This window comes from Telmatherina bonti, assembly GCF_933228915.1.
Source record: "Telmatherina bonti genome assembly, chromosome: 20".
Lineage (NCBI taxonomy): Eukaryota > Metazoa > Chordata > Actinopteri > Atheriniformes > Telmatherinidae > Telmatherina > Telmatherina bonti.
In genome coordinates, this window is record NC_136618.1 from 17,826,733 (window position 1) to 17,850,767 (window position 24,035).

Genomic DNA, 24,035 nt, shown 5'->3' on the forward strand with positions numbered 1-24,035 from the left:
ACACTTCGCATTTCTGTCAAAGGATTTTTCTTTTCACTTGAGTAACTCTGTAGATCCACATAGTGTATGTGAATCTTGTTGTTATGAGATCCTGATGCATCCATTTATACTTTTACACTTAAAGAACAGGTGTTAAATTGATCTCTCGGCTCTGTAATGCTCGGTTAGCAGCTATTTCCTGGCAGAAAATTAAACATGCTGTGATCACTTTTAAGAGCGCCCCCTGGCTGAAGCTTTTGAGCGAGGTTCATTTTAACTTCATGCAGCTGTCTGGTGAAAATGTCAAGGTCCCTGCCAGTCTTTCTTTCTTTCTTTGCTTAACCTGCATGAGTAAATCGCATCCATCACAGCCTGCGAGAGCGTCATTCAGTGTCCTTGCTCAAAGAAAATTCTTCCTGTGATCAGCATGCAGGCCTGTGATAGCACATGATAAATACAGGCAGCCTGGGAAACATGCTTAAACACAGATACATGCAGGAAATGCCGAGCATACCAAGCAGCAGCTTATTAGTGGGTTGATGTGTAAGACTGACAGAGTCCTTGTTCCTCACCTCTGCATAGACTTGTGTGTCCCTGTACGTGTGGATGTATGCATTGATGTGAGGGAGGTGTGAGCGTGTGCCCCCTGTGGCCTGACCATCTGCCATGTGCCTGTGTGTAACCCCAGGCCTGCTTGGCAGAGGACATGAGCATTGCTCCTTTCTCCCTGACCCCGACAGCAGCATAGTCACAGGCCTCAGTCAGCATAAAGGAATACAGTGATTAGCCGCAGGTATTTAGACCACCAAATGTGATCATATTAGGACTAAGCCTCATCTGATGAAGATTAGTTTTCTGAAGGCTTAAAAATTGACTCACCAGTCTATAAAAGAAGATGACATACATCAAGAATTTACCAAGAATAACATTTTTCAAGGCACTTTCTTGATATGAACAACTAAAATCACAGATAAGCGTCACATTATCAGTTAATTTAATCAGTCTCTGCAGCACAGCCAAACCTCCACAGATGCTAAACACCACTTCTCTTCCAGACACTGAAGTTGTTAATTTTACCTTAAACCCAACATGCCAAAGTAATCATGTCTAACACTCCCCCTGACCTGCCGTCTCACCCTCAGTATGAGTGCAAGTCAATGTTTATTACAGCCTGGAAGTGCTTCTATATATATTTACATTGTATACCACTGTAAAATGTGTATGTGTTGTTTCTGCAGCCTCCAGCTAAGTTCCTTCTGCCAGAGGTCAGTATAACGGACTATAACAAGAACTGTGTGGTGATCGACCTGGACGAAACCCTTGTACATAGCTCCTTTAAGGTACAGTAGCATTTTTTGTACGTTACATTTCTAAATTAAGAAAACAGTAAGGTATCAGATGTGTCGTGCAATTATTGTTCAGTGCTTGAAAAAAATAAACTCTCAAAGTGCAGTACACTGTACAGCTGAGCGTTATTGGTATTGCTCAGTGCACACAATGACAAGAATGTTTGCCTGTCCTTCATGGATTTATGACTTTTAAACATCAATTAAAATAGGAAAAGAAAGTTAAAATAGCTTTATTGTAACATAGTGTTCCCATGGCAACCAATACATCTTTGTCACCTGTGTGTTGTGATTTTAGATTATTTGTTTCTTCTTTATTTTTTCTTTTGGCACCACCACTTTGTGATATTTAATTTGTAAATGATTGCTAAAGTTGGTGTGTTCTTTTACATGTTTATATCCATGTAACTTTTCATTCTATTAGATTACAAGACATCAATGTAAAACAAGTTCTATGTACAGTAACTCTTGTTGAAATGTAAAGAAGACCTTAGAAGGCTGAGAAGAATTATTTTTCTTGCTTTTTAACATAAATGATGAACTCCACTCTGAACACAAGGGATTTGGGGTGTTTGATGACAGATTTAACATTTTGTCTGCTCATAGATAGATAATAAAAATCTACCATTCAGTATTTGGTCATCATAACAATCACATAATTTCCAATGTGATTCCAAAGCTGTTGTCATAATTGGGCCCTGCGATGGACTGGTGAGCTGTCCAGGGTGTACCCTGCCTTTTGTCCAAAGACTGCTGGGATAGGCTTCAGCTTCCCCGCGACCCTTCAATCGATTAAGTGGTTAGAATAATCAATGAATGAATAAATAGCACAATTGTCAATAAATTTTGCTGGACCTAGATTTCAATCTTTTACAAGTAAAAAAAAGTCTTTTTTTTAAAATCACACACTTAAAATAGTTTAAACTCCAAATTTTTAAACATCAATTTCATTAAGTCCTTGGTTTGCTCTGCTTTAATTGGTTAACGTAACCAAATCAAACTTTATTCATAGAGCACTTTATGATACATAAAATGCAACTGATGAACACCCCCTCCCCCTTCTTTTTCATCCTTTCCTATCAAATCTATATGGCAATAAATTTACTATTGTCACATATGCATACACATATTCACATAGACACATAAACATAAAGATGCACACACACACTCATACATACGTACACCCATGTACATGAAACAGTGTGTCAGAGGGCTGTCCTAAGGCTTATATTGCTGACTGCATGGTACAATTTGTTGTCATCATAAATGCATGATGTGTTGTCACACTAAGTCTTTTATGTTGGAGCAGATTGTCAAATGTGATTCATAAATGTATTTTATACATTTCTGGTCAAATGTGTGGATGCCCCAATCCATTCTTATCAACTGAGTATGCCCAAATATTAAATGACGCGTATGTACACTTATTATTAGCTTTTTAAAGTGTTATGAGACATGTACCCTTAGTTTTTGCTTGAAGGTGCACTCTATTGCAGATACCTTTGGGCAGAACCAGATGTAATGGCCAGCACTGCACTGTTGGTGTTTTTGTTTCTTGTTCTCACTACTGATGCACCTGGCCTACCTAGTGACCCACTTCAGCATCGCTCTGCTTCAGCCCCAGCTGATCTTATTATGCCTGCCTGTCGAGTACCAGTGCTTGAGTGTTTATGTCCTCAGAAAAAGTGTCGCTGAAATGAGAAAACCAAAGTGGTGTGCAACAAAACAGCTCAAGGTGAAGCTTTTTTTTTTTTTGTCTTCTGTTTCTATTTAACTGGATAGAGGAACTTTATAAAATAAAAATACAAGCAAAGAAGAAACATTCAAAGCATTTTTATGTGACTTGAAATTCATTTGATGTGGAAAGAAAAAGAAAAAGAGAAATGCATACACACCCATCGTGATCACATGCCAGCAGTGCAGGGCCACACGCACACACTCACATGTGCTCAGCCACATGCAAGGGTGTGTCCAGTACAGTGTACTGTTGCTGTGAATGACTGCGGGATGAAATTCTCAGAAATCGTGGATTTGTTCAAATAATCTGAAGGATTTTTTTTTCTTTCCCTCCCTGTCAAAACAAGTCAGAAACTCAGACAGGAGCTCTTTTCTCCTTTGATGAAACTCACACACTGCGCATGCATGGTCCATCCAAATGAATTTATTTCAGAGATTATAATGCAGCACGCAATGGATTCTGGCATTGCAATAAATGAGAATCAGTTAGGAGAGGAAGACAGAAAACCACACACTTCTCATGCGGCGTTTTCAGTTCCATTCAGAGGCCTTGCAGGATTTCCTAAATTTCCTGCCTGAAGGTGAAAAGGACTGAAAAAAAAAACATCCACTTTCTTTCTACAACACTGTTACTGGACAATGAGTACAGAAAAACAACAAACTGGGGACACAGCTGATGCGCAGATGGACATAGACTAAAAAAGAAGCATTACATAACACATCACATACTCTGTATTTTATCCTGTGTGTAACAGATGACGAGATAATTCCTCTGCCTGCTCTGGGATTAAATGCAGTATGTGTTAGATATTTTAAAGTAGCTGAAAGGACTGATTATGCACCATGTGATAGTTTACATCTCTGTCACTTGTTGGATCATTTAAAAGAAAAGGCCAAAGCATTTAGCATGATTTAAAAATGAGCATTAATAGGCTGCAGTAACAGATTTCATTTAAATTAATGTACTTAGATGTAAAACTTGTACTCGTTTGAGTTTTCAAATTAAAACTTTGTGAAACAGATTACTTCTTATATGTAATCTTGTTTATGTAAGTAAAATGTCATTATTTATTTTATTTCAGGTTGTTTTCTCTCAGATGCCAGTTTAAATAGCACTGATCGACAACTCCAAGTAATTAGCACATGTGAAATGTTGTTCCCAGCTACAATCTTTCGAAGTCCCGTGAGATTACGTAGCAGAAGTAGATTAGGCCAATGTTGCTTAATGATTAAGTTAAGTTATGCAGTGCATAGATATAAATCAAACAATGGATCAGAGCCAGAGTTTGAGTAGCAGGGGAAACAACTCCAGATAAGTTCCCTCAGTGAACTCCGTTGAGGTTGATGCTTGTTGTTCAGAGAGCTGTTGTAAAAACACTCTCCTTTCTAAATTTTTACTTAATTCAGATGCACATTTCTCCCTCACAAGCTTCCCGTTCTCATATCCATCCATTTCCATACCTCACACATAGTCGTTGATCCATGACAGGGCTATGAGCAGCTGTTGTATGTTCAGTCCTTGGATGATGGAGTGATTCAGCAGAAGAGCAATGAGCAGAGAAGCAGAGAGAAGTCTGTTTCTCCATCTCCTCTTCCATCTGTGTGCTGTCTTTTTCCGTCTCTTTTTGATTGGACATTTAGTCTGAATTTTATAGTTCACTGTCAGAGGTTTGATTATTATTGTTTTAAACCATTTTGGACAGATTCAGTCTGTATGTCCTCTGGTATGACCATTAGCCAAACTCGATTATTGCTAAATTGATTTGGAGAAGAGCCTCCATCTGTCTTTAGGCTTTGGTTTCAAACGAGGTCACTGAAATCTGGCAACAGCTTTAGAAACAGACCATCTCTTGGAGTCACAACGGTTGTACTCGACTTATACGTTTTTAGACATTATAAAACAGTAACGTGGGAAGTCAAAGGACTGTGCGGAACATTCCTACAGCAAACACCCCCTCTGCTGGATGACATTGAACTGTGCTTTATAGCTGGAGTTTCATGTGTTTGATGACAAGCAGAACTGAAGTGCACATTTGCCTCCCTGTGTGGCATTCACATGCACTCTTCGATAATGTTATACTATCAAAGACATTTTCAGTGATAAAATTTAGGAAACGAATAATTGACAAATGCAAAACAAAACAAAGTTTTTCATTAGGATAAAGTATTTATCATCAAGACTTAAAAGACTGTGAGATGGCAAATGAATACTTCATACAAAAAAAATAGTTTCTTTATTCATCCATTTTCTTTGTCTGTTTTTGAGTGAGGGGAGGGGGACGAGAAGCAGGATGTACCCTGTACAATTTGCTTATCTTCACTCAGCCAATACACTAATAATGGGATGAAAACAAAACTGTGATCACTGCAATTAAAATTGTTTAATTAAAACTGCTTGGCTGGATAGAAGCCTTAAGAAGCCTTAAGATAGAAGCCTTAGTTTTAGTTCTCACTTGCAGCAGAAAACTTTAAAACAACCTTTAAGAATGGGCCAGGAGAAGGTGGCAGCACAATTAATGTCCTTTCCTCTTTTTTTTCCATTCTGTCATGATCCAAATGGGACACATTAAAATAACACTGTACAAGCTCTTCCTCCTTCTTGACAGAAAAAGAGACCTAACACTTATTAACATTCTTGCACCTCTGTTTTTTCATTTTCACATTTTCCCAACCTACTGTATGCCATTTTACATTTTTTTGGTTTTTAAGTCTTTTCAAAAGATTAGGCCTCATTATTTGCTTGGTGCATAACTACTGATTTAAGGTCATGACAAACAAATTTGGTTATGTCTAAACATTGAGAGATAAGAAATATGTTGATAACTTTTTATCAACATATTTGAGTTTTAATTTGACCCTGCACTGAAAATGGCAGATAATGGAGGTGCACTCACAGTGTGTTAAGCAGTGACCAGTGACAGTGAGACCCAGTCATTTAGTGAAAGTCTAGCATCATTGCATGTTAATTGAAATATTTTACCCAGCTAAGACCACAGTGTTTTTTTTTTACATAGTACTATATGATAATTATTGAAGATTAAAAACATTTGACAAATGTTTAATGATAAACAAATAAAGCTAAACTTTAAACTTCAACTGGTTAAAACTAGCATTTGGTCCATGCTAAAGCTAAGGGTTTCATCATTCATAATGTATTTAGGACTAAAATCTTATTACTTATCATGAGTTACTAAAGAAGATGTAGTTATTTCAAAAACAGCAACAAAACCTTGTCATATTTATTTCTGGATGTGCTGAATCTTTAAACTTCAGTGGCTAAAGTTAGTGTCTATCTTATGCTAGAGATAATAGTGGGTCTATGTATAAATATAGTTTTAAACACATTTTTGTTTGAATGTTGACATAGGAATTTTAAGATAATAAAGAAGGAAATTGTGACAAATTATCACTTAAACTAGACCTGTAGACCCTAGCTGGTTTATACTAGCAGATGGTTTAATGCTAAAGCTAAAGAAAAATGTTCTGATGGTTGTCTTTTATTTTGAAACTCCTTTCTGTTTTCTTACCGATTTGGAATCATATAAGTTACATCCACTTAATTGATGCAATAGCTCAAAGTTATTATATAATTTAAAGGAAAAAGCAAGTTGGTTATTTAGCTTAGCTTGGAGGCTCTTAATTCTTAACGCACAGACATAATCTGATTATTTTTCATTAGTTTAGTCATTTTGGCAATTAGCGACTTCCTTTTACAGTCAGGCAGGCAAAGAAAAAATAACTTCACTATTCCTGTTTACATTTTGACATCATAATCTTTAAAGTTAAAACTTTTTAATGTCTACATCAGCACTACTGGTACCTCTGTAAGGTAGAACTGTGTTTTGAAATGTGAAAGCAATAGATCAGTATGCAGGCTTGCCTGGATCATTTGAATTCAAGCAGGTGAATTACAGTCCAAAATGGTCCTTATAAATAATCCACTTCATTCTGTGCAGTAAATTACCCAAAAAAGTGACAGCCAACCTCTTATAGTCTGTTTGTGTTTTAGAAAAATGTACACTTTTCTTTTTCAGTCACCTATTTTTCTTTCTCTCCTTTTCCAAAGTGACACCACTGTGCCTCCTACCTAATCCTTTCATCCTCTCCTTTATGCCTTCCACCCATATTACACCCACACCCCCCAGCATCTATCTTCCTTTACTTCCTGCACCTCTCTTCACCTCTCTCTCCCTCTCTCTCTCTCTCTCTTGCTTTTAAAAATGACACAAGTCATGCAGAGAAAATGGTAGCACGCCTCCTGTTCAACTTCCTGACTGTCAGCCTCCTCGACTCGAAGCTTTCTCCCTGGAGTCTTACTTGTGGTTTTATTTAACACTGAGATGCAGAGCGCTGGAGCAGAGGGAGCCACATTATACTTAGAGCCTTCATTATTCGCCTTACACGACTATTTTACATGTCTTCTTTTTTAAAACAAAGTGTGGGTGTCTGCCTCGGCTGTGTTCTAGTCAGATTGTGCTGTTTTGTGCAAAAGTATTGAATCTACTCTTTGTTTCTTGTCTTCCTGCAGCCCATCAGCAATGCAGACTTTATTGTTCCAGTGGAGATTGATGGGACTGTTCATCAGGTAACCCTGCACTGATATGGAGGACTAGAAGTGGGGCTTTAATATTACAATAAGTAATGTTTTAATTTCTAATGGCTCCCGTGAGAATTCTTGGCTCTATTTTCTTTCTCTATTTATGATTCTCTTTTATCTCGCAGCTACTGCGCATAAAAGTGGAACCACTCAAACCACTTAGTGGTTTTTTGTTTTATCCCTGGTGTCCTTGCTCATTGTCAAGATAAATGGCTGTGAAGTGACTGTGTCACCACAAATATGACAAAGTATGTAGAGGACAATTGAGTGTGCAGGAGAAGGAGGCAGAAATGTTTATGCGACAGACAAAATATTCAAAAGTGTTTTTGTTTGTCTGCACTGGAGATTCACGTCACGTGTCCTGACTGAAGAACAAGATGCCACTTTGTTGCTGCAACCCGGTTCAAGTAATCCAGGATAGGCTTTCTGCATCTGCTTTGGCCTATGCTTGATTACTTGCACTTGGAGGCAGCGACTAACACAGCAACATCGACTGAGGACGACGAGCAACACCAGAGTACTGTCAACCGATGCGCATGCAGATCTATAACTCTGAGAACAAGATGGTTAGTTACAAAAAACCTTTGGGCTTATCCTTGGAGGCAACTGGATTTTGCAAGATTTGTGCAAGCATGAAGAGGAGAGAATCCATCTTGCTGAGCTCCAAGTCATTTGTTTGTGGGCCAGTTGTTTCAGACCAATCAGCATCCTACACTGGCAGCTACAGGCGGGTTTTAATGGTGACTCTGGGGAACGTTAGAGCAGCGCATCAGTTTTTATCAGAAATGGAGATTTCTTTTTTGTTTTTTTTTCCTTTATTCAAAGAATAAACTATTTTCTTGACTGAAATTCTTTAGTTTCTCTTCTCCAGTATAAATTCAGGGAGAATTTGATTTTAGTAATTGGTTCCTATCAATTAAATGTTTATGGATAGATGCTTCATCCAAAGCAAGTTTTTTTTTTTAAGTATTTTTTTCCCTGAATCTTTACAATAACAAGATTCCAGATGGGTTTTTATGACAAGCCATCTGCCTTGTCTGGCTACCATCTGGGAAACCATCAAAAAGGGTTGATACATAACGATTAATCATACGGCTCTTTGTTCTAATAAGAGTGTTATTTTTGTTTTTCATTATACTGAATTCAACACAATTTTTGGTATTTACATTTTACCAAATATCAAAGTTTTTTAAGGTTATAAGCACAAATAAGCATTCAGTAAATAAACTTAAATTCAAATGGCCTAGTTTTAAATATTATCAGTAAGTAAACGATCACAGGAACAAAGTTCCTTGTATGGTTAAGAAACCACACAAGGAACAACACAAGGACAAGTTTTTGGTGATAACAAATTACGTAGGCATCAAGGCAGTAAAAAATTTAAAAATATGTTTTCCTTTCTCTGTCTTTGTTTCAGGTGTATGTGTTGAAGAGGCCGCATGTGGATGAATTCCTCCAGAAGATGGGGGAATTATTTGAATGTGTCCTCTTCACAGCCAGTTTAGCCAAGGTTGGTTGTTCTCCACTTGGAACACATCCTCTGCAATGCCCGTCACAGTAAAAGCTCTGCTATTATCACTCTGCTTTTTTTTTCTCTGTCATTTCAGTATGCTGACCCTGTGGCAGACCTGCTGGACCAGTGGGGGGTGTTTCGCGCCCGGCTCTTCAGGGAATCTTGTGTTTTCCACAGAGGAAACTATGTGAAAGACCTCAGCCGGCTGGGCCGAAAGCTCAGTAAAGTCATCATAATAGACAACTCACCTGCCTCCTACATCTTCCACCCCGAGAATGCAGTAAGTTTACTCTGCATTCTCAGTAAGTTTACTCTGCAGGCTGATGATATGCTTTTCTAAATCCTGCATTATGTCCCATGAGAGGAAAAGGCATGCTGGGGTTCAGTTTAGGAAGTTAAAAACATATAGTTTTCATATTGGAGGAAAGTTGGCTTTATTGATAGTTGCTGAAAAACAATTCAAACGTGGTCAAAATTCCCAGAAAAAGAAATTAAATTTGTTATTCCAGAAGTTAATAATTAATGTAAATTAGTATATGTGCAACAACGATTTTTCATCTCCAGTATTGCTTTGGTGGGATTTCTCTCATCTGTACAGAAGTTGGTTGAAGCCGCTGCTGCCACTCTTCATCCTTTGATCCATTTCTCTCCATTAATTATTCACACAGAACTTACACCATGCAGCACTTCAGAATTCATTTTTTTAGTGTTTATTTTTCACCCTTCTCTTTCACACTTAAATCAAATCAATCTTCTTCTCCACAGGTCCCAGTACAGTCCTGGTTTGATGACATGACAGATACAGAGCTGCTGGATCTGATCCCCGTGTTTGAGGGTCTCAGTAAAGAAGAGGATGTTTACAGTCCTTTGCAAAGCCTGAGGAACAGGTAGCAGACGGCAGCGCCAGATGATCATACCCCCCCTCAGTCAAGCTGAACAGAAGCCTCACCTTTCTGCCACAGCTCTGGAGCCCAGCACTCATCCACCAACCGGCTCGGCAACCAGTCTGATGGTTTCGGGCTAATGATCTGGTTACAACCTAGTCTGGTCGTACTGTATGGATTCTTTTCTATCTGTGGATTTGTGGACTCTTTGTACAGGACAGCAACTTGCTAAAGATAACATCACTGTATCTATACACTTTATGTTTCTAAGAGCAAGACATACATAAAGTAATTTTTCTATCAAAGAGAGGTGGTTTTACTATTCTCTGAAGTAATATTTTATTTACCAAAAACAATGAAATACACAGAGCGTTTTATTTATTTTTCTTTTCTGGGTGTGTGTGTATGAGTGTGTGTGCTTCTCTTTTTTTTCAGGAATGAGTGACCTTTAATTTAATTGTGTTAAGCAGCTCTAAGCAGGCTGCGGTTTCTCTTCTTACTTTTATTTTTTTGTTCAAACAACTGTGATTTACCTTCTCTTACAGAATGAAGTGCCTTCATTACTGTGCTGTTTTTGTTGTGTCGGGTTATGAGGTGCACATTTGTATGCTGCCTATTTACTCAAATCTCCAATAGCGTTATAAGAAATTCTGTTGGAAATGAGTCTCTGGTAAACTGTCATTTATTCTGAGAAGACTGACAATAGTAATTCCTTGAAATATATATATAAAATTTAAAAAGAACAATAGCCGATTAGGACCTGGATGGTTTTGTAACTTTGAGTTAAGCAGCATTGAATTGTTAAATTTACCAAAGATTTTTACAATTCAATGTATTTGGTGGCTGAATTGCATCATTTGATCCTCGACAGTGACTGTAAATTGATTAACCTTGAAGACACTGAAACCCTCTTTGTGAAGACATCACTGTCTACCAATAAATGTTAAAACTTTTAAGGAGAGTAGTAAAATAAAAAAAAAAGACTAGTTTAGATGAGATTGTATTTATTGGGGGAGAGGGTGTTGGGTGCATTGTAAAGGATGCTGATGAAATCGTACTGTACAACATGATTAAAGTTGCAAGTTTGCACACTGTCAGCGCGTTATCACAGTCTGATAACTCTCACAAAACTCCAAGCTGCTGTAATGATCAGTGCTGTAATGCTTCTAGAGTGAGTCAAACGTCTTGTGTGAAAACAGTTGTGCGTATTAACAAATATCCCTCAGTAACGCTATAAATCTCATGTTCATCACAAACATCAGAATGTGATACATGTCTGGGTCACTACTTACGTAGTATTTTATGGCTCAGTTAAAAATTAACCCATAATGACAATAATACATATCTTGAAATGAAAGTTCGGTCAATGCTCACCAGCTGTAAGTATTTGGAAAGTACTCAGTGGTGCTCAGGTGCAACCCACTGCTTCAACACTACCTTTGTAAACACCGCAGTTGTTGCTTATATTTCAAAGATGCATTTTGGTTTTGTCTTTTTTTTTTTTTTAGCTTGCAAGCTTTATGCCTCCTCCTGCCTGAACAAAACATGGCTTTGTGTCTGATTTACTGATATTCACACTGAAAAAAAAAACCTTTCCAGTCAAGCTATTTATGGTGAATTGATGCAGTCTTTTTCTCTATTATAAAAGTAGCTAAAAAGCATCTTAAATGTTTCCTTAATATATAATCAATATAAAAGGTCATGCCTATAAATAGCTATCAATTCCATGCTTTACAGGGTACCTTTACGGCATTAAATTGCATGCAAAATGACCAGGGTTAAGGTCACAGCAGGGCATGAAATGACTTGTGAAAAGGTGTAACTTGGCTTTATTTTATATTCATACATGATTATAAGATAAAAGTCTGCAAGACCCTAATTTGTCAACCCCTTAGTGCAAAGTGCATATTATCTGAGTTAACATAACGAGTGGGTGTGTTAATAGCACTTTTATCAGGCTCTATTCTGGATCCTGGCCTAAATCAAACCACAACTCTGAAGAACATGGCAGTGTTGGTATAGCATGGAGAAATGGGAATCTAAAAGGTCAAAACCATTCATGCAAACATAATAAAGACTTTAGTATGAACAAGAATATCAGCATTCTTTCAGATAGAAGTGAATGCCTTAATTTGGGAAGGAAAAAGGCCAGAAAGAGCTTTATATTTTATATATGTCATGTAATTTTAAAAGAAAAAGAAAGTGTTGGAAAAAATTGAAGATGTAAAGATCCTGTTTAAATTGGCAAAATGATGTTGAAGTTATTTCTAATTGAATTTGCTTCCAGTTATGTTTCCAGACTTGGTCAGTCTGTTGTATAGCTAAAGCACTTAGTCAAACAGACTATGGAAATGCATAGTTTAAGAAAAACAAACCAACAGCTGACGTACATTTTCATGATTTATTTTCACTACACTCTTTACAAGCAGATTCTGCTGAGTTGTGCTGTCTGCTGGGTTAAGTGAGCTGATGCTGCATTAATTACATGATCATAAACTGGTTAATGTGCAACCCAATGGTGTTTAGCTTCATGTGATAACTTGATGTGGACTTTTAGCTTCCGCTTACGTATCAGCCACTTTAACTGCAGCGGTGGATTAGGCATTAGAGAGCTTATTGCTCCAGCCTGCAGAATTCTTTTTACTTTTTACCTTTAACCTTCACTTGTCCCTTCAGACAAGTGATATGTCAGGTCCAAAGTTCACCACACTGCTCATATGATATTATTTTTACAATGGAGTCCAGGACTGGATGGAAAAATGGAGGGCCGTGGTTGAAGGTAGGAAAAACTTCAGTGTGTTGACTTGAAGCTATTGGTGTGTAAGGAAACTGGGTTAGTTATGTAAGAGTGTGTTCATCAGACTCCCTGCCAGGGGACTATGTGATCCACACTATACCACATAAGACAATGACAAGTTTAAAAGATGTATCCATGAACAAAAAGTCACAGCAGGGAGCCCGATGCATGGTTTGCACATAACTACAATCATATAACTTGACAGATTATTTACTTTGAAGCTATAAGAGATACCAGCAGATCTATGAAGAACATAAAATGCTTTGGTTTCCAAAGTGTTTGAGCAAACTGCCTTCATGAATTCTTCAAATTCTAACAAATGAAATATGTCACATTCCTAAATCTTAGATTATCTGTGGTTATAAAAGTAACCAACCCAGATCTGTTTATCTTTTATCAAATCATTGTTTAGCTAAGGAATAACATCCACATTGTGTTTCCATTACTCTAAAAACTGTGCAAATCACTTTGGATTAACACAGGCTGCCAACATGTTCTCCATCAGGACCTTGAAGCTAAGAGCTAAAACCTTAAATAATGTTAATCATTCTTTCTTACAAGACGCCTCTGATTAATTTCTAACACCACTGAAAGCTCCTTGAGCCCCAATTCTCCACTTGCCTTTTGTAGCAGTTTGGAAAGAATAATGATGTCAAGACCCCCCCACTTATAATGGCGTCCAGGGCTTGGATCAAACATAAAACCAGCTCCAGAACGCTACTTAAAGCACAAGCAGTGGTGATGGTGTTCATCTTATTTGGGGAACTGAATGGTTTTCTGAAATATTTTGCGTTTGGCAAGTTTCTCTTTATTTATGCCAACATCTCTGCATCAGTGCTGTATCTGGGAGGAGTGAGAGGAGGCACATCTAAAGCCGTGGTATTGTAAATATCATGACAGGAAATTGCAGGTGTGTCCAAACCTGGGTGTGGAGACAAATACATCCACTCCTTTCTGCCTCACGCACTCCAGGCTGGACAAAGCAGGAGAAGCCAGCAGTCCATTGTTAATACATATTTTTGACACAAATTCACCGATCTATTTTCAAAACTTGTAGGAGACTTCCAGGTCTTCACTACGCCAGACCCAACACGAGGTAAGAATCATTATTTCATAGAATTTTTCCTGTCTTTTTTTTTCTTTTATACACTGCAATCAAGAGAAAAAGACATCATTTCTCACAGCTGTGAGACTGAAATAATGGGATGCATTCAGCAATTAGTATTGATAATTATGTATGCTGAGTAAATGGATACGGCAGGAAACCAGCCTTACCTGTTTCAGTAATGGATGTAAAACTGCTGCGCTTTTCATTAGTTATTTGTGAACGTTTTTTAATCAGTTTGATTTGGATCAGATTGCAGCGCACAATGAATGTTTACAAAAGGGAGGTGCGATTTAAATTACATCATAAAATCAGTTAAAACATATAAATCCTTATTAGCTAGTTCATGACATTTGAGAGAACTATGACTGATTTGAACCGATTTCCTACAAAAACATCAGCATTTGTTCCACTCCTTTTTTTAAAAAAAACTTTGCAGGAAATTGACTTTAACCCAGGTAGTCCTATAAATACAGCCATGTCAATTCTACACATTAGTACTGTGACATTTTATTTTGTAGGTTTTACATGGAAAAGGAAACCAAAAAAAAGTCATATATTCCATTTCTTTTAGAAACAGACATGATGTAAATTATAGATGACTTGTGTATTATCCATGTGTTAGCTTAATGCCCCACCTGTAGTCAGCAGGTCACAGATTAAATACACAAGGACAGAACTGCACTGAACAAACACTGGCTGCCTTTTGAATATTGCTCTTAGTCATGTATTACATTGTAAATAAGGTGTAGGAAATTTCTTCCAGTGATTGCCTCTCAAGTCTCCTACATCTAACACATAAAAGGAAAAATGCACAAGCATTTTACAACATCAGCCAGAAGGTGTGTCTCCCCTTCAACTGATTAACTGAGCTGCAGAGCTCTGATAATATTAATGAAGAGCACAGTACAGCTGACTTGATCCATCATCAATCACTGCCCAGTCAGATACACCCACTAAGATTAGAAGTAGTGTGCAGTACATCAGCCATGAATCATAGCCCTGACCACAATATCTCCAGCTGTTTGACAGTGGATTTTATCAAACACGGATCCTATATTTGCATTCATCAAGCCTGTTTTCATATAAGGTGTCAGTGTATTCTTAACTTCATGTTTGCTTATCAGTGCTGTTGTTTCTGATATCTCCGTCAAGAGGCAGTCAAAGCACCACTGATTGCAAAACTTGTATGCCGCTATGGCAGCAGGCTGACACTCATAAGAGGGATTAGAGGTGCCTGGCTGTCAGATTTCCAATCTTTTGAAATGGTTCTCTTGTGATCTTAGAGACATCTGTTTCTAGTGAAAAGATAGGAAAGGGAAGTTTTATGGATGCCTGAGAAGGAGGAGGAGGTTTAGGAACTTTTATATTTCTTTTTTTTTACTACTTTGGAGGAGTTATAAGACAGTATGTATTTTCTAATGAGATATCAAGGCTTCCACATGAAATTTAAAACGTTAAAGGAAGAGTAAAACAAAGATCCCATTTAAATCCACACCTTAAAATGGTCTCAAGTGGAGACTGAGTCCAGTCAGCTGGTCTGGATCTGATTTCTTGAAGATGTTTCATCCTTATGCAGAAGAGTAATGCTGATTACTGTAATGCTGATGGAGACATAAAATAAATGGCATTTTCTTTAATGCACCAATGTGATCATTTAAGTAAGATTTTTTTTTTATCTGACCTTAATTTAAAATGATAAATACAGTAAATTACATAAGCCACACAGAAGAAGATGTAGTCAATGTCCAAATTATATTTTATCAAAAATAAAAAGTAAACGCAAAGCGTTTCTTTTTGACAGAATAAGCTAGGCCATAATCAGTGCCCAGTCACTGGTAGCAAATTTTAACTTTGCTAGTTATATAACAAACAAGCTAGCTACTTGCTTTTGATATGACTAGCTTGTTTTTGTTGGACATAAATGCTTTAAAAAGGAACACTATATTCTTCAGATTTTTAGATTTACTTTTTAAAAATAGCTTGTTTTTCCTCTTTAATGGCGTTTAAAAACAGACAAGATTGAGTTAGTTATGTCTTTCTCAGTTGAAACAAAGTTAAAACTTCTTTCTCCGTTTCAGCCTATTAACATTTTGACACAAATGGACTTCACATTTGATTTGGATCTAGTTTTAGTCTTTACCCGTTATTACTTGTCTCATATAAATACCTACTGCAACCTCAGTTTTATTCTTTTCCCTTCTGCCATTGTGTAGTTTTTGTAGAATAATAAAAAGAACAACAGAATTTGATCTCTTTTAGTGGTTGGGTGAGGACATATTTTTGCAGCAGCTAAAATTAACAAATCCATGTTTCCTCATTAAACAGTTCATACTTATCTCTTTTTGTAGGTTTTTCCTTTTGAATGTCAGTAGGCTTTTTGTATCAGATATAAAAGACAGCATTATGTTACTGCAGCACATAAAAGGTTTATGATTGTGAACATGTTTGAACATTTAGCAGTTATACTGGGGCATGGGTTGTAGTATCAAATCATATACTTTTATGATCTGGTTACATTTTATAGTTGTAGTACACATTTGCATGTCATTTGTCATTTTTTGTTGTTCTCAGTTTATTAAACTTCTTAACTGCTTTGAATGCATTGACCTTACCTTTATCTGATATAAATCTTTCCTGTTTGTGTGTTTCAGTTCAGTAAAATGATGATGAACCATGACACCCCTGCTGCATTTAGTCATATCAGTCAAAAGCCAGGCCTGCAGATATGGACCATCAATGTGAGTAAGCTCTTGCATTCCACATTATTATGGACATTAATGGTCAATTCATTGTGTATTACATGAGATGTCAGTGGTCAAAATCTTAAAACACAATTTTTTTTTTTTTTATTTAGAAAATGCAAATGGCTGCTGTGCCAGCCAAGACCTATGGTAACTTCTTTGAAGGAGACTGCTACATTGTTCTAAATGTGAGTATAATGCTGGATGGTTTCCAAACAAACATTGAAACTTAGCCCTGATAACGCACACATGTAAGTTTAAAGATCCGTATCTTTTTATGATTTCATGACTATCACCAGATAAGCAAGAGAGGCTCGGTCCAAAGCAGTGACATCCACTACTGGATAGGAAAGTCCTCCTCTCCGGATGAGCAGGGAGCAGCAGCCATTTATGTCACCCAGCTGGATGAATATCTGGGTGGGAGTCCAGTGCAGCACCGGGAAGTGCAAGGCTGGGAGTCAGTCCAGTTCAAGAGCTACTTTAAAAGTGGCCTGATGTGAGTTTTAAAAAGGGGACGGGCAAAAAAGGATGGTGAACAACTCAAAGAGTCACACACACACGCATACACATTAGTGTTGTAATCTTCCTGAGACATGGCTTACACCCCTAATCCCTTTGTATGAAATGATGATGACACAAAATACATTTGTTTTTTGAGGATTAGTAAAGACAAACACCATGTTCTCTCACTCCAGTTCATCAACCTTTAAACTCTCATTGTGTTTGTGTGTCATGGTTATATAAATTTCACCATGAATCTTTCAGTCTTCTCTGTTCGTTCAGCTTCAAGTCTCTCTGCCTCATTTTTTATTACACTTGAACTTTGGTAATGTGCGCTGATCTCTCCACAGCTACAAGAAGGGTGGAGTGGCCTCAGGTTTTAATCATGTTGACACTAATGCTTACGATGTCCTGCGACTGCTGCACGTCAAAGGGAAGAAGCATGTCACAGCTGCAGAGGTTTGCAGAATAGATCTAAATATATCTGTGTTTACAGCTTTTTGCTTAATACCTCCCACTGATGCAATCGCAAGCTTTACGCCGTCACACTACAGAGGTGTTGGCACTCTTCTTAAACAAATATGGCTTGTGTGTTTTCATTATTGCCTCAGTAGGTGCTAATTACCTGAGGACAGCTTTGTGGTTATTAACAAAGGACTGCATTAATGTCCATCAAAATACAGGATTTAAAAAAAAAAAACCTCATCAATTTAGTTTTTTTTTTGTTTATGTTTAGGTTGATGTTTCATGGCACAGCTTTAATAATGGAGACATATTCCTTCTGGACATTGGCAAAGCTATTGTGCAGTGGAACGGCCCCAGGAGCAACAGGAAAGAGAAGCTCAAGGTACCTGTCCAGACTGAGCTGTGAAACAAGAAGCATTGTTTTACTGAAGCAAGGTCTCTATCACAAATGGACATCTAGTATTTACAGCATTATATCGACAGCTGATAAACTATTCCTTACTTATCTAAAGAATTTATATTACTGATGTTTATATGTATAACTGATTGTAGTTTAATGCATTTGTGTGCTTGAAGTGTTAGTCTGATTTATTACAAGGCTGCTATGATTATTAATAAAATATCCTAATAATAAGGTGTGTTAAAAAGATTTAACAAGTCTGAACAATAATAATTAAAAATTTATCGGACAAGAAGACAGTCATAAGGACTTAAACTTGTCTGGTTAACGACAATAAAAGCTGTACGCAAGGTACATTCATTCATTCATTCATTCAAAATATGTTTTAATAATTAATTTTTTTTCTGCAGTTCTCTATTTGCAATGAGGACAAACCTCCAGTGAGGATAAATAATGTTTGTTTAGGGATTTCCAGATAACTTCAATATCTTGCTGAGAGGAACAAAAGGACACATGTTTTTAGTTTTTCCATAACCTCGTTTAAAATGGCAGCTTTTATTAGAAAGTTTTGTTAAGAGTTTGTTTGTTTGAAGAAGTTGTTCTCTTCTTATATAATAATAAAGGCAATTTAATTCATTTCAATAAGAAGGAACTAGATGCTAAAAGAAGCAAGTAAGTAAACAAAAACAGACAAAAAAAAAAAAAAACCGGGGCGGGGGGTATCTTTAACAACCTAAAAAAGACATAACTGCAAGGCTGCTACTCTGCACAAAACAAAAACATGTTTACGTAAGGCATAGCAAGTTTATTTGTATTAGCACGTTAAATGTGCAGGACTATTCAAAGTGCTTCACATAAAATATTAAAAGCATTACAAAAGGCTTAAAAAGGTAGTAAAAAGCAGCAGCAAACAGAAAAACTCAGACTAAAAGCACAATAAAATCATAAATTAAATGAAAATGATTAAGAGCAAGATATATTTTCATGCACACAATGTTTTCAACCTGGATTTAACAAGTGTCTGCATTTGGAAAGTTTAATCTTAGCAGGCAGTTTGTTCCACAGCTAAATGCCTTTGCTTTAATGCAACAATAATGCAGATAACTAATTCAGTGTTTGTAGGTTTCGATGCATACCTTATAACGCAACAAAAAATGTGTGTATCATCTTATATTTCAACTCCTGCAAGAAATTTCCAGAGTACATTTAGCCATTGTAGTTGTAAGTATTTAGTGAGTTAATGCTGCTATGCATGTGTAATGTAAACCATAATTTTACAAAAATAAAAATCAAATGAACTAAATATGCAATATTTTTTCTAGGCAGTCCTGTTGGCTCAGGACATCCGGGACAGGGAGCGAGGAGGTCGTGCTCAGATTGGTGTTGTGGAGGGGGGAAACGAGCGAGACTCCCCTGAGTTGATGAATATCATGACAGCTGTACTCGGCCAAAAGCCCAACCAGCTGAGGGAGGCTGTTTCTGATGAGAAACATGACCAGATGCAGAGCAACAGCGTTAGGCTCTACCAGTAAGGCAACAATTACATTCCCAACTCAACACTGGGAACTATTTTAGGCACTTTAATAAAAACACATTACACTCCATGTTTTTGTCATTTCTATCCACAGTGTTTATGAAAAAGGAGGGAATCTAGTGGTGCAAGAAGAGGGCACGGAGCCTCTAACACAAGATCTACTGCGCTCCTCCGTAATTGGCTTTTATCCTTCAAACACATTTGTCCTTTAAGTCCTGTCTTGTTGCTCATTGTGTCTTTTTCACTTGGTTCCAGGACTGTTACATTCTGGACCACAAAGGCTCCAGTGTGATGGTCTGGAAAGGTAAACGAGCCTCAAAGGAGGAGCGGCGAGAGGCTCTGAACAGAGCTCTGGTAAGTAAACTGAGTGATGAAAAGCAAGTATAAAATGTGCCTCTCTCTGACTTTTTAAGTAACATAGCAAGTATATTTTTTTTTTCTGAAGAATTTAAACTTCAATGTTTTCTTTATAAAATCAGACAGACATAATCAACATCTGAATCTTTTCTGTCAGGGTTTTATCAAAGCTAAAAACTACCCACCCAGCACCCAGGTGGAGGTCATGGCTGAAGGAGGAGAGTCTGCAATGTTTAAACAGTTGTTCAGAACCTGGAAAGAAGACGGGCAAACTCAGGGTCTGGGTCACACTCACAGTGTTGGAAAGATAGGTAAACACTATAAACTCTTGTTCAGTGTACATCTAGGCCAGACAGATGCGTCATAATTACTCTATTTATTATTTTCTGCTAATAATCTATATGATTTACCTTGCTTTCTTCTAATTCACTAACTTATTTAAACAACTGATTGTATTTATTTTTGTTCTCCTCATAGCAAAGGTTAAGCAAGCCAAGTTTGATGTGAAGGAGCTTCATGCCCATCCTGAACTGGCAGCACAGCACCACATGGTGGACGATGGTTCTGGAGAGGTTCAGGTAAAAAAAAAAAAAAAAAGAAAAAGAAAGCAGCAAAATCCATTACAATGCCAAAATGAAGTAAAAAATCTCACCATAAACAATTGCAATCATAGTGCCACTGATCCAAATGAAGAAGAAAACCCAGCAATGTTTGTTTTTTCCTAAAATTGCCCGTCACAGGTGTGGCGTGTTGAGAATTTGGAACTGGCTGAGGTAAACCCAAAAACGTATGGCCAGTTTTATGGAGGAGACTGCTACTTGGTGTTGTATACATATGAAAGATCAAGACAAAAGCAGCATTTGCTCTACATGTGGCTGGTCAGTGTCATCCGTTTCCCCTCTCTTTCCTCTGGCAAGCTGGCAAACTACTACTATGTGCTGACGATTGTACATCTGTTTTCCATCAGGGACGTCATGCCACTCAGGATGAGATCACAGCATGCGCCTACCAGGCTGTAAATATTGATAACAAGTACAATGGAGCACCGGTCCAGGTCAGAGTGGTCATGGGAAAGGAGCCTCGCCACTTCCTGGCTATTTTCAAAGGCAAACTCATCATTTTTGAGGTGCAATTTTCACACTAAGAATTATTTTTATCCTGAATTGGACAGATGTAAATAGGAGATATTTTACTTGTATGAGCTGAAAAGTATAGTTATAAATTAGATCAATAATTAGCACATGGATCCAGTTATGGTGAAAATACACTGATGAAGATTTGGTAGCATGTTTTTTTCTTTATTTGTCAGGGAGGTACAGGTCGACCAAGTGGAGTAGTCTCTGACAGCAGTTACAAGCTCTTCCAGGTGAGAGGGACCACAGAGTATAACACCAGGGCCATCGAAGTGCCGGCGAGGGCGTCATCGCTCAATAGCAATGATGTGTTCGTGCTAAAGACTCCTCAGTCATGCTACCTGTGGTACGGAAAGGTATGTGCCTTCAACAGGTTGCAAAAGTTTGCTGTGAACTCCATTCAAAGAAGAACAAATATGCATTTGTTTGTTTGATGTCTGCAGGGCTGCAGCGGGGATGAGAGAGTGATGGGGAGAGCTGTGTCTGATGTGCTGTCCAGGCAGGACAAGCATGTGGTGATGGAGGGTCAGGAACCAGTTGATTTCTGGTTAGCTTTGGGTGGAAAGGCCCCCTATGCCAGTGACAACAGGTAAACTGCAACAACAGACTTTTTTTTTTTAGTATTACTAGAGGGGAATTCAGAACACATCCAAAATTTTCTTTAATCATATTTTGGACCTTTAATGAGTTTAAATGAAATCTGCACATGTCAGTGAAATATATTAGATGCCATTTGAGGCCAATGAAATGCAGCAATCGCAATGAGCAGATGCGATTATGCAATTGTTGTGATGGAAAAGTGATGTGTTATTTCAGGCTGCACAGGGAGGAGCCGCTTCACAGTCCCCGGCTGTTTGAATGCTCCAATCAGACGGGTCAGTTCAGGATGACCGAGATATACAACTTTGACCAGAGTGACCTGGATGAAGATGACGTCATGCTGCTGGACACCTGGGAGGAGGTGAAAGAGTTTGCATGTGTGAGCCAGCATGGCCAGTGTGAAGTATCCATCTCAGTTTTTTCACTCTCTTTCTCCGCATCTCCTCTAGATTTTCTTGTGGGTTGGAAACTCCTCCAACAAGTTTGAGACCAAAGAGGCATGGATCAGCGCACAAGATTACCTGAGAACCCACCCAGCAAACCGTGACCTCAACACGCCCATCATCTTCATCAAACAGGGACACGAGCCGCTCACCTTCACAGGCTGGTTCAGTGCATGGGATCCTCATAAGTGGAGTGTGAGTTTAATTGCATGTGTTTGATCTCTCTGGGAGGCGCCAAAGAGGCGCATCATTAATAGATTTATACATGATCAAGGCATTTTTTTCAATTTTCATCCTATCCACAGCCACAAATATCACATAAATGCAACAAATAATCTTGAGTGAATGAATCATCTCTGAAATAAAAAAGAGAGCACTCAGTTTGTTTGAAGATGAAGCTGAACCTGCATGAAAAGCACATTCTCAATCCCAGTTCACTTGATCTTCTCAACAGGGAGGAAACTCCTATGAGGATTTGAGAAAAAAGCTGAATGATGCAGCATCTGTCTCACAGATCACTGTAGTAAGTAAATAACTCACACAAATCTAGCTCCTAATTCACTAAATATTTCATGTCATCAATCCAGCAGTACATGGTGATGCCACTAACCTGTGAGTTTGAATCTCTTCTACATGAAGGACCTGAGCACCACTGACTTGGATAGGAGCTCTACTGGGACATTTGGGGGTGGTTACAGGGCTCCAGGTGGCCCCATGACCTCCCCCCCATTGTACAAGACCCATGGAAGTTATCTGTCCCCCACATCTTCCACTCCAACCAGCCCACTCTTCCAAAAAAACTCCTCTTCCTTCATTGGTGGCAGTGGGAGGTTTCTGGACCCTAAGGTCCTTGTCAACACACCTGCCAGCGAACTTCCAGAAGACGTGGATCCCAGCCGCCGAGAGGTGAGTACAGGGTTGCACATCCAGTTTGTATGATTCAAAGTCGTTATGTAACAATCATTTTTAATTGTGCAAAAATAGCAAACATGGTGGGAATAGAAAACAAGCCTCCTGGCCTGAGTTTAAATGACCTGCAGTCCAGACTCTTTCAACACCAAGTAGCTGTACACTTGATGGAGGCTGAAATAAAAACAAAATAATTACAAGGATGTTAAAACGACTACAAAAACTTTTTTAAAAAACCCAATCACAAATATATTAAAAATGGCTCAGGGTACGCAGCACGAATTAAGAACTAAAATCACTGCAGAGACAAAGAGTGAAGTGAAGTTGAGAATAACTTTGAAATAAAACACAACTATCCATTTTTATACCTGTAAAACTTAGAAACAAAACACAGTAAAGGAAAAAAAAACTTTCAGGAATATTGGGTCTCTGCCTGACCTTAGAAGACAGGAGCTCTTTGTTTTATCTTGTATCCTGTTGTAATAGCTCATGATGTGCAGAAGGGGTCAGCCTGTGTCCTTTCCTCTGACTGCAGGACTACCTGTCCGATGTGGACTTCAGGGACCTGCTCGGCACAAGTCGCTCGGAGTTCATGGATCTGCCCAAGTGGCGTCAGACCGAGCTAAAGAAGAAAGCTGGGCTTTTCTGAGAAGTGTCACAGAAGGGGTGCCAGGTGTCTCGGTGTAATACTGAGGAATCACTTCAAACAGTGGCACCTTGTTGTGGAAACAGATGTTCACTTTAACATGTATTTTTAACTTTAATATCTGCTCAGTTTCATTGATTACAAATGTTGCAGAGAATTCACTAATTATTCACTTATGAAAAAATAGCAAAGATTTGACTGACTTTGATTTATTATTACTTTTTTTTTGTAGTGCTTATTTATCAGATTCAAATTTCCATCTTGATCAAGGTTTCTGTATTTTATGATCACATCCCATGAATCACTTATGTAATGAATAAACAAAAAAAAACTTTCCGTATGTGG

The 24,035-nt window shown here is 38.0% G+C and overlaps 2 protein-coding genes across 3 annotated transcripts in view; both read left to right on the forward strand.

Annotated features, from left to right (window-relative positions):
• ctdspla (CTD (carboxy-terminal domain, RNA polymerase II, polypeptide A) small phosphatase-like a) overlaps positions 1 to 11,147 on the forward strand; it is a 34,738-nt gene extending 23,591 nt beyond the window's left edge. For both annotated transcript variants that reach the window (XM_079259882.1, XM_079259881.1), the window contains 5 exons: positions 1,218 to 1,319; positions 7,591 to 7,647; positions 9,077 to 9,169; positions 9,267 to 9,452; positions 9,938 to 11,147. In XM_079259882.1, coding sequence (XP_079116008.1) covers positions 1,218 to 1,319; positions 7,591 to 7,647; positions 9,077 to 9,169; positions 9,267 to 9,452; positions 9,938 to 10,063 — 564 coding nt within the window. In that variant the 3' untranslated portion in view covers positions 10,064 to 11,147. The remainder of the gene's footprint in view (positions 1 to 1,217; positions 1,320 to 7,590; positions 7,648 to 9,076; positions 9,170 to 9,266; positions 9,453 to 9,937) is intronic.
• A 2,378-nt stretch (positions 11,148 to 13,525) lies between these two features.
• On the forward strand, positions 13,526 to 23,693 carry vill (villin-like; the record flags this gene model as incomplete). Its single annotated transcript, XM_079259943.1, has 20 exons — positions 13,526 to 13,732; positions 16,613 to 16,699; positions 16,816 to 16,890; positions 17,002 to 17,198; positions 17,554 to 17,662; positions 17,940 to 18,050; positions 19,391 to 19,596; positions 19,697 to 19,775; positions 19,858 to 19,956; positions 20,117 to 20,270; positions 20,437 to 20,537; positions 20,700 to 20,837; positions 20,927 to 21,085; positions 21,269 to 21,448; positions 21,536 to 21,681; positions 21,909 to 22,053; positions 22,142 to 22,330; positions 22,590 to 22,658; positions 22,775 to 23,041; positions 23,580 to 23,693. 20 exons carry the CDS (start codon positions 13,526 to 13,528, stop codon positions 23,691 to 23,693), a joined length of 2,832 nt encoding a protein of 943 aa, XP_079116069.1.
• Positions 23,694 to 24,035: the final 342 nt, after the last annotated feature.